The sequence below is a fragment of the Pavona decussata genome, unplaced genomic scaffold, assembly GCF_977016875.1.
Source record: "Pavona decussata unplaced genomic scaffold, jaPavDecu1.1 SCAFFOLD_244, whole genome shotgun sequence".
Taxonomy (NCBI): Eukaryota; Metazoa; Cnidaria; class Anthozoa; order Scleractinia; family Agariciidae; genus Pavona; species Pavona decussata.
The window spans coordinates 201,102-212,500 of NW_028145649.1; the positions used below are offsets into that span (position 1 = coordinate 201,102).

The 11,399-nt window shown below is 41.3% G+C and overlaps 1 protein-coding gene across 1 annotated transcript; it reads left to right on the plus strand.

Moving 5' to 3' along the window:
• The first annotated feature begins 553 nt into the window (after positions 1 to 553).
• LOC146457260 (uncharacterized) lies at positions 554 to 10,840 on the plus strand. The gene is made up of 3 exons (XM_085092174.1): positions 554 to 709; positions 2,104 to 2,780; positions 4,845 to 10,840. Exons 2-3 carry the CDS (start codon positions 2,192 to 2,194, stop codon positions 9,023 to 9,025), a joined length of 4,770 nt encoding a protein of 1,589 aa, XP_084948300.1. The 5' UTR covers positions 554 to 709; positions 2,104 to 2,191; the 3' UTR covers positions 9,026 to 10,840.
• Positions 10,841 to 11,399: the final 559 nt, after the last annotated feature.

Here is an 11,399-nt window from a genome sequence, read left to right on the forward strand (position 1 = left end):
GTACATAACATAGCGTGTACTCATGTTTATGGCAGTTCATATTAAAGATACATGTACGCTATAAAATAATGGCTCTAACAAGTTTAAATTTGAACGTAAACAAAATGGTAAACGGTAAACTAGTGTACATGACATATCGTATGTAACAGTTCATAAGATACATGAAAAAGAAGTTGAAAAACACTAGAAACAACTAAGGTTTACTATAGTTTGTCCGTAAAGGCCGTCTGCTGATAAAGTTTTACCTCTCTCGGCGAGGTAGGCCACTGACTCGCTTTTCGTCGGGTTCCGTTGTTGTTGGGCCGGAGAGTGAATATTTCAGTGCATAGTTCAAACAAAAACAATGAAGTTTAGTTGCGTTTCTGCGTTTCTGGTGTTTTGTTGAAACGTTGGCGTGACATAAGCGGTGCATGTATGCAATGTCCCGGATCTAGTGACGTGAAGATAGTCACGCGACAGGAGACACTGAATTACTTTCGCTTTCACCCTCGGCGGCTCCCTCCGAGAATTTTGACCCAAAAGGATTCTGAAAAAGTCTAACACGAAGAAACCTTAGAGGATAGACGAAGAAAACCAGCGAAATAAGTGCGTTGTGGTTCTCGTTAGTCAAAGTACGTTGGAAACCAACTTCGAGATTCCGAGAATCAGTTTGTAACCAGAAGGAAGTCCGAATAGTGTTGAATCTGCTGAACAAGTGCATTTATACTTGGTAAGTAAGCACTCATACAGCTCATTGCTGTTTATGAAACGAAATAACGTTTTCAAATTCCAGTTAAGCATGTCAAGTGCCAAAGGACGCTTTGTCAACACGCGCGCAAGCTATGAGTGAAACAAAGTCCTTAAACTATTTGACTGCAAGTGCGTTTATTTGGTCTGTGAGGTTTCGCTGTCGTTAATATAGTTGCATCTACTAAACAGAATGTAAGAGACTGTGCTCTCACAGTCAGCTTTTCTTCAGGAAAAACGCTTACAATTCATGTCTGATCGAATACCTCCTCGCCGTGTCACGGTTTGCTGACTATTCAGTCATCGTACAAATATTTAAGACACTTATATTCATTCTTCCGAGTTACGCCAGTGACTCCAGAATAGATCGAACTTAAAATAGTGTCCATTCCAAAACAATAAGGCCCGCGGTTTATACTCTTGTCCAGTATTCTTTTTCCTATATCGCTCCAAATTAAAATCGCAAAAGTGATACCTGTTTTTCAGTGATTATAGACCTCTTTCACTACTATCTTCTTTTAACAGGATCTTCGAAAAATTAATGTACTTACACCACAGCTTGAAGTCTTATGTGAACAATCTTAAAATATTCAAGGCCTGTTCGCAGGATTCCGGTACACAGAAACACTTTACCCTTTTACAATGCGGCATTCTACTTCTCCTTAATTTTGCCTAAGAACGGTAAACATGGGTAAATTATTGTTAATACCACAGTTGAGCGATAAAGTATGACTCAAACTGACAGACGCTGTTTAGGCAGTAGCAAGATTCTGTCACGAAAACGGGCGTCACATCTCAAACCTTTAAAAACCTTTAAAAATTTAAACTGAAAATAACAAATAACGATGCCAAGCAGTGAGAGAAAAGAAGTTGTGCACGTTTTGCAGTAACCTATTGGAGCCCGGAAAAGCCTTTGCTCGTAGATTTAGAACTTTTAAACCCTCGAAAACAGTTAATTCAAGACACGCGATTAACATATGCAAATTACATTAGAATCTCTACAAGTAAAAGAATTTTAATTTTCTCACGATATCATCTTGTGTCCCTCCGCCTTTTGACACCTCACTTTCGGGTTCAAGCAACTACACAGACCCACATATTACCCACACAATTTCATGCTCTGTACCTTGCACGAGGTTCCTTTCGTGGAGTGCATGGTTATTTATTTTGGGGTGAATTCTGCTATTCTAGCTCTCCTAACAAGGTTCACCGTTAGGTTTTTTCTCTAGAAAGGTTTCCAGCGATGGCTCAGCCTAGTTCGCGAAAAAGGGCAAGAAATCCTGCTTTCGTTTTGTTCCCAGTGTTGTAAAAATGCATTGCAGTGTTTCAAGTAGGTGTAGTATTGAAAATTAACTATCAACGCTCTCATTATTGTAGGCCCTCTCTCCAGTTGAGAACAAGCGAGAACTTTGAACCATTGAGCCAGCTGGCATAAAATGAAGTGAGAAGATAGACAACTGCTATTATGGCCTCTTCAGCAGCATCCTCCACAGAGCAGCGTCGGTGGTTAGTTGTGGGGATTGCCCTTCATCATGTTCTAACTCCATGCCTCAGAGAGAAAATAAAGAACGAAACGACACCATTCTACCAACATGTGGTGCGAAACTTTGGATTGGACAAACAGACGTTTGCTACTCACAAGAAAACCATTCCACCATCAACAATAAACTTGAACTACGGAAGCATTAATAATAATGCTGCAACTCATCGGCATCCACGGCACTACGACTACTGTGTAAAGGACGAAGTTTCATTGGCTAAGCTCTTTATGAAGCCTTTTATGGCGCAGTTCAATGCGTTTGACCATTCCTTCGACTCTTCAGCAGCTCTGGCCGTCCTCTGTGGAGCGTTGCCCTTCACGTCTGTCAAACGGCTTGCTGAGGACGTGAGGTCCCAAGTTCGGAATGAATGGGCACATTGCAACTTCACGGCTTGGACTGAAGGACATTACGATACCTGCTTTGATCTAATGGAGGCTCTGGTGACAACCCTGCGCTTTGCACCTGCTGACGAAGCCAAGATCCTGGATGAACTCAAGTTTTGGAGAAAGGAAGGTATAGTAGTAATAACTGCTATCTACTGTAACTTATATCAAAACCATCACTCGCATAACAAACTATCATCGCTTACTGCAACCTCGATGCATATGGTAAGCTCTTAAACGTAGCTTTTGTATTCGTTAAGTAACCACAAAAATTTATTGATTTGTTTCAGTTTTGGTATTTTCAGTATACCTGCACTATGAGGACGAAATGTAGAATCCGAACACGATCCTGGATCGTACTAGAGATTTGTACATGTCACTTAATAAAGATGGAGCGCTTGATGACGGAGAATGGTCTTCAGAGTTGCCTTATACAACTTTAACTGTATACAAAAAAACAAACAAACAAAAAACCATCTGGAATAAAATTTGATTTAAGGACGTTCGCGCGAAAATGTTCTGCCCCAGAGATTTTTTCATACTTAAGGTATGGTCAGCTAATAAGTTATTGATGTCAAAAATGCAAAAACAATTGGGGGTCACCGACTTCGTTTCAGAGAAATAGCGCTGGAAAAATACCCTGATTTTGAAAAGTTGGGCCTTCGTGACTCAAAATGATCTCCATAGTTTTAAGTTTAAGATATTCAAGATGACTAACTGGAGAAAAAATTTTTTAGTCAAATTTTAGCTAAGGGTGTATGTTTTGTAAATTAGTCCAACTGGTGTCATCCTTGTAATTAAATGTAGCCCTCAAAGAGGACATTCGCGATCGTCACACAGCCAAAAAAAAAAAAAGAGCAATTCGATGGCGCGTGGACCGAAAAATAGAAAATAATCAAACTTCTGCTAAAAGATTTTTTTTCATTTTTTCCTAAAACGTAGAGAATCGATAAAGAAAGTGATCAATTGAATAAAAAGTAGGGGTCACCGAACATCTAAGAGAGTTATAAGCTAGAGAAAGTAATCGCTGTGGTGACAAATTTCCAATGCCACGTTTTTGTGTGACAGGTCGGAGAAGCATTGGAACCTAAACGGGGTTATCTATCCCATAATTCACAGCTCACAATGGTTGCTCGAGTCGCTCGAGTCACTGTTTTCGTTCGAGCGTGCTGTCAAAACTCTGATCTTTTAAGTTGTTTATTGTTATTCTACCTTCAAAACCTATACAGCTGTTTAACCAATGTCAAGAAAATCGAGGCGAAAATGTAAGAAGTAAGCTTATTTTTTTTACCTAGAATGAGCTAGAATGGGTATGTGGAGATTAATTGTACACGTGATTGGTGATCAATCAAATTGCTCTCTTTTAAGGAAGGACTTTCTCGTTTACTATCAAAACTTAAAAAAGCTTAAAGGTGACTTCGTTTGACGAATAGACAACATAAAGTATTGCATTTCAATTATTTTGTTATATCGAGAGTCAAGTAAATATATAAATCTCTTGGCGCGAAATACCCGCAGGTATGAGCGCCTTTTCTTGGACTTTTTGTTACAACCTTAACCCGTGTAATCGTTTCACGTCGAGTTTTCGCTTTCAAAACTGTGCAACGGAGATGAATTTCCCTCTTTTCCCTCTTTTTAATGCTGTCATATCGGCTGACAGTATGTTTATCGTCAACCATGAATTGCCCGTGACATTGCGTGGCGTGAGCGTTACTTGCACACTAAAGATGCGCATAAACAATAAGCGCGAACGTCCTTAAATGGAGTGGGCTGATTCAGTGACCTTGCGCCGGTGCCAGTGCAAACGTCCCAACTGCTTAACTATACATACAGGCCCAGAGATTGCTATATCCTTACCAGAACTCTGAGTGACAAAACAGACGTTCATATATAAGATTTCTTTCATGCATAGTGAGGGATGTCATGATAACATGAGAAGAGAGTCCTTTTTGGCACTTTGTAAAGGGCAACCACTTTAGTAGTGCGGTTCTTTGGGCTTGATACTCGTACACTTAATAGTGGAAATTGTGTTCAAAGTTTGGAAAATCAAAAAGGGGATGCAAACAACGACGATTAAATACAAATTGAAAAATAAACCGACAAGTGAAGAAGACAACTAGGATGGAAGATAACTTTTGGCGCATAAACGTTAACACTTATGACGTTCTTTCGCTTTATGTATCTTTCGACACAGGAATTGAGTTATGTCTTGGTAAACCACTTGATGACAGTCTTCTTCATGTCATTCATAGTGAGGTTCAACAATTCTCTGACTCGCTGGGTGTGCACAAAGATAGAGAAGAAAAAGATGTAAAAAGCATTTGTTCTACTCTTTCGTTATTTAAGTCTGAGTTTGACAGAGCCATTCGCTCGCTGGAAGAGCAACAATCAAGTTTGAAAACAGGTTGTGAAGAGCTTAGGAGCAGGCAAGATATTTTGCAAGAAGTAATGAGTACGAACGACAAAGAACAGCAAGAACGCCTCAGGACATCCGAGTTGTACTGTAAAATGAGACAAGAACAAGTAGAGAACCTTTGTATAGAACTGGAAGTCAAACGTGTTGCTATGCAAAGAGATTTGGACATACTGAGAACAAAGATAGAAAGCTTAACCACTTCAGATGATTTCAAACAGGTTGTGTTTGATGCTCCGGAACAAAACAAATGGTTTACAGGAAGAGGAAAAGAAGTAAACCTGCTTGAAAAGTGTCTTCCGTTCGAAAGTAACAGTGGGTTGAAGATGGCCGCCATCTGCGGTCTGGGAGGATGTGGGAAGACAACCCTGGCAGCGCACTATGCATGGAAGCATAGACAGGAATACGAGGGAGGTGTTTATTGGATATCCATGGAGGATGACAGAAAGTTGGAAAACTCCATGAACGACCTGGCGTTGCGGTTAGGGATGTTGGCAGAATCGTTCGATTTGACGCTGTCTAAGGTTCTAACGTGGATCACTAAACGAAAATTGCCATGGTTGCTGGTTCTTGATGACGTCGATCAACTGAATCTCTCTGAGCAAATGCACAAGGTTTTGTCTGGTCGTTGGAAAAAGCAAGCAAGTGGCCACATCCTGCTAACAACACGACGTGAACCAAAGGAAGTTTGTGAGTCTATAAGTATGGAGCCATCTTGCTGTGTAGGTGTGTTTGCCTTCTCAGAAGACGAAGCAAAAAGTTTTCTTGTCGGCCGAAGTGGTGTCACTGACGCTACAAAACAAGAATTGGCATTAGATGAACTTGTTCGTGAACTTGGTTGTCTCCCTCTTGCTTTAGAACAAGCTGGTGCGCATATCAAGGCCCTTCAATGCCCCATCAATACCTATCTTCAGGAATACAAAATTCAGCGGTTGAAGTTGCTAAGCCAACATCCACGGGCAAAGCCATTGTGGGAATACGAATCTGAAAGCCGCCTGGCAGTGCACACTACGTGGCATTTAAACTTTGAGTACGTGAGAAAATCACCTCATGGAGAAGTTGCATCCAGGTTTGTGGAAGCTGCTGCATTTCTGTCAGCTGAAGAAATTCAAGAAGAGCTTATCAACAATCAACTGCTTCCCACTGTTGATCCTCGTCATGAAAAGTTTAACCTCATGATGAAAAAGCAGATCGTAGAAATTTTGACCAAGTTTTCACTCTTTCAGAAGAAGAATTGGAACTCCCTTGGATTGCATCGACTGGTTCAGGAGGTAATTCGTAACAGTCTGACCACCGAAAAAATCACTTCGTCCTTGCTTCGAGCTGCGCGAATTCTTCATCAATCCTTGCGCGACTGCCCATCGCCTGACCAAATTCTCGCGGATATCACAGCAAGTACACCAGAACAGCCATCTATATCTGTTGTGAACCCCTCTCTGTTCTATTTATGGTCGAAGTTAACTAGTCATGCTACTGAGATACAACAGCACCTGAAGTCGCTTTTGGGCAATGACGACATTGAAAGAGAAGTAAAAGCAGTGGCTTTAACTCGTGAGGTATCTCGTGTAGTGTATGAAAACGCTGTACAATTAAGCGTCCTTGGTCATCAAGAGGCCGCCAAAGAGGCCGAACGATTTGCTTTACAAATTCTGGATTCGTGTCAGAGTGATCCCTTGGCCGTTACTCTTGAAGATTTACGAAAACTTTTTCCTCATACTCTGCCTCTTCCACAGGTGGTACAGCGAATTATCTTGTACTCATCTCGGCCTCCGGTTGATAATCAGAGATTTGAAAATGATGAAGAGCTGAAAGGTGTTGCCATAGATTCGATTCGTCTGGAAGGAAATGCCTTTTTCAAGGAAGGGCGTTTCATGGAGGCAGTTGACAAGTACACGCAGGCAATTGAAGAAAATAAGGGAACAACAGACCCAGATCCACGCCTGTTTATAAATCGAGCAACTGCGTATCTTAAAGTGGAAAGTTTTGAGGAGAGTCTTCGGGATGCCGAGGAATATATTAAAATTATGCCCAAATGCTGGAAAGGATACACAAGAAAGGCGTTGGCTTTAAATGGAATTGGAAGAAGGATTCCAGCCTTATGCTCAGCAGCCATCGCCTATTACCATGAAGAAAAATGTTGTCGCCGTTATGAGGCTTTTTACAGTGTTTTTAAGGAGCTAGATGGAAATTGGACGGTTATCGACTCTTCTGAAACACTAGACATCGCACTTACTCTGAATCAGAATTCTTGTTCAAGGAAGGACGTTTTGTTATTGCAAAGTGGAGAATACGTTACCAACCGTGGTGGGTTTATTTCACAAACTAATCTTGTGACCGTCAGTCATGCTGAGGGTGCCACAATAACAAGTGATCAACTTCTTCTCCGCAATGATTGTTTCATTGATCATATCAACTTTAAGACGAAGAATGGTGTTGTTGTTTTGCCTTATGGAAAAGTCGACTTCATAAATTGCAAATTCCAGTGCACCTCAGTGGAAAGGCAAGCCATTCAAGTTAGCGGGACGGCTACTTTGGTTATATGCGAAATAAGCAACAGTAAAGGTGGTGGGATGGTAGTAGGGGGACCCAAGTCCTTGGCTACTTTAGTGAAATGCCATATTAGTGGAAACGGCAGTAAACCGATGCATTCAGCTGGGTTAAAAGTATTAGATGGTGGACGCCTAATTGTGCAAGAATGCCTTGTTCATGGAAATACTGAAGGGATCCACGTCGATGCTACTTGTCCGGAGGGAGTCGTGGCAAGAGAGTTAACACTGACTCGTTCGGAAATTTACGACAACAAGAATGTAGGCATTGTTGTGGCTGGAGTTCCAAAGGCCTCTCCATCTCCATTTGTGACAATACAAGAGAATAAGATTTACCATAATGGGGGATATGGTGTCCTTGTGTCACAATGTGCAAATAACGTACGTTTTCAGAGAAACATGGTGTTCGAAAACTTCTGGTGGGGAGTCTGGGTGCAGTGCAACTCCGGGGGCTACTACGAAGGAAATGAGATTTGTAACAACAAGATGGGTGGAATAAGGGTTGGCAAACAAAGTCCAGGAAAACCAGTATGTGTGGTGGAAAACAATGTAATTCATGATAACTGTGGGCCGGCCTTTCACGAGGGATTGCGATACTTCGAATTCTATTCCTTTCCCGATGAATTGCAACCCCTTTTTATGAAACAATTTTTCAAAAATTTCGAGAAAGTACATAGCGCGCAAGCAATGAAGGCCCCTCTAACTAATCAGAGTGATTTGAAGGTGGACAGGGAGATCTCACTCCCAAATACTGTTCAAGCTCTGTTTAATTTCAATAATCAGTGTTTTCAAAATGAAAATATGCGAAACCACGCACAGAAGGCAGCCACAAAAGCAAGCTGCGCCTATTGCTTCAGAAGCGACACAGTTCTTAAATCTTGTAAACGCTGCATGACTGCAAAATATTGCGGAAAAGAATGTCAAACAAAACACTGGGGAAGGCACAAATTCATCTGTCAGGCTGTAGGTCAAAAAAACGTCATAGAAGTTTCTATCCCATATTACCCTCCACCTCCTGGACAGGTTTACGTGAGTGTTTCTTCGACAAATCCTGGTCTAGAACCCACTGGTCCGGCTTTTGCACCCTCACCCCCAATAGACGGAACACGACTTATTGTAAAGTTGCAAACTTACGAAGGATTGATGGATAACATCGAGTGCCTTGATGGGAGAGGATATGCCAGTGACGATTACAATCCTGAAAAAGCCAGGATTGCTGTTTACGATCGCAGTCGTTACGTTGATTTTACGACTGCTGGTCAACCACGGCTCTTCCATTTAATCATGGAGTGTGGCATTGTGGCATCCAGCATGTACCTTAGTAAGAAGCTTTATTGTTGGGCCGCATATAAAGGTGGCGAAATTAAAACTCTTCGAATTTTCACTCACGAGCTCCCACCAGTCCAGAAATGGTAAGGGACGCTGAGAATTAGTGGTGGGGATAAAGACGATATAGTTTGTTTGTGGATTATCTACTGTCGATTCTAGCTACTTCGCACTTTTTCAAGCTTTAATAACGTGATCGGTCTTTTAGGGGTCTTTTAGTTAAGAATTGTTTCTAGAAAAGAAGTAGCGTAACAATTGTGGTATACATTTTACCCCCTTAAACTCGAAGTTAGTGATTTGCGATTGGGGAGACTTCGAAAAGATTTTCCGGATCTACTAATGTAAAATATACCGAACACGAATTTCTTGCGGTCAAATGACATTGCATCTTCTGACCATGGATCCGCTCTTGTCATCGACTGGCGGCATGAGAATCAACCGAATCTACACGATAAGATTTGTTCCCATTGCTAGATAGATTCTGGGTGTTATAAATTTCAGTACACCTCCTTTGACAAGCCACATATTCAACAACAAACTGAACCCACATATGGTTTCAACGTCGGGAATCGAACCCGGGCCGTATTGGTGGCCATCCTAGTGCCATCCATCCTCCAGCCCCCTGAGCCTTGGATGCGGGATTAAAAACTCCGCTAGGATTTGAGTATGTGATAACGGGAGTCGTTTGGTCCAAGACCGCCTCCTGTAAGGGAACACTGAAGTAATGTGTATTTATGAGCCGTAAGTTACAGGCTCCGATAACTATAACAACAAATATGAATCCAACGACAACCTCAATACAAGCTAACAAAATTTACTTAAATGGTGGATGAGTGAATGAGGTCGGGAGTTTGGGTTCAATGCAACTCCGGTGGTTTCTACGAAGGCTACGAGATTTGTTACAAGATGGGTGAAAAGTACCTTTCAGGAAGAACGTCGATACTTCGAAGGATATGTTTTCCCGATTCACTTTGAAGATGTCATTACGAAGCCGTTGCATCAGGGAATCGGAAAAAAAGAAGTGGGATCGGGAAGTTCTCTTTCCAGTCAAGTTACAGTAAAAATCAAATCCAACAAAAGGCCATCTCAAGAAAAAGAATGCCTATTTTTTTTAAACTGATGCCTATTTCAATATCTTGCACCCATTGTACAGTGTTGCAGCGATGTACCGTAAAAAAAGCCAGACACTGCAATGGGGAAGACACAAGTACGTTTGACATGCCGCAGGTCAAATAAACTCGTTCGTTCCCGGTTTGGAATGAACTGATGCGTGCTCTGCATCTACCCCTCACGTATAACGAATCGGTGACATCTCAAACTTTCAATTCAACTGGATATTAGGGTAGTGATTTCAGTCCTGAAATAGCCACAGTACATGTGCTTGTTTATGAGCCGCAATATTGAATCAAAGTTGTCAAGAGCTAAAAAATAGCACCTTTTCGTGAAGAGTGGAAAGATGGACGTAATTCAACAAAACTGTACTGTACCGAAGACCAAATTTGCGTGAAACGGGCAGAGTTTGCTTGCTATTTGAAATGGAGTGCAATGGTTGACTCGACTGGCCTGCGTTGCATTTGTTTCCGTCGTCTTTTCAAAGAACTATTACCATGTTGGCTACGGGTTTCTTCGGACGAGAAAAATTCTTTGCTCTCGTTCCAACTTTTCCGCTGCTAAAAAGTAAACCTGAAAAAACAAAACTTTGTATTTGATCTGACGCTTTCCTGTGACAGTGATCAACACCAAATCTCTCCCTGTGGAATCAATGCTTATTCAACCCCAGAGGTGATGAGAATTAAGGATATGATCACGCAAGAGGAATTTTTGTGGCAACTTAATAATTTCTCCCCCGTACTTTTATAAGGAAAGTATGGGGACAAGATAGGAGAATTTGTCACTAAAAAAATAAGAACCAATTACAATCATCATGCTGTTTTCAACTCGTCTGTTAATAAATTAAAAATTCTGTCGGGGCCGGGGCCGGGGCCGGGGTCTCTCTTTTTTTTTTCTTTCTTTTTTTTTTTTTCAGCATCACAGGTCATTTGTGGGTCAAATAAGGATTAAAGCCAATATAAAAAAAGTTAAGTCTCTAAAGCTTACTAGCTTAGGATAGGTCATCGGTGACAACACTCGATGCAGTTCCGTATAGGCCTTATCGTGGTTTTCGATGCCATTTTGACGGGTAGGCAAACAGGCTTGAAATAACAGTGTTTGTACGGAAATCCGATGTCAAATAATTTTCATAAAACATCGCTTCTGAAAAATTCATGAATTGGAAACTTTTGGCACTAGAAAAAGGATTTTAAGAACAAAATTGGAGGGATGTAGCTGTGACAGAAAGCGTCCAGTCGTGTTTTGAACTTTTCATACATTTGTCTGTAAAGCGAACCAGCCATGAGCTGCTACTAAAAATAGTTCGCGGGAAAAAATACAGGGAAATGTACGAAAAGTTCAAAACACGACTGGA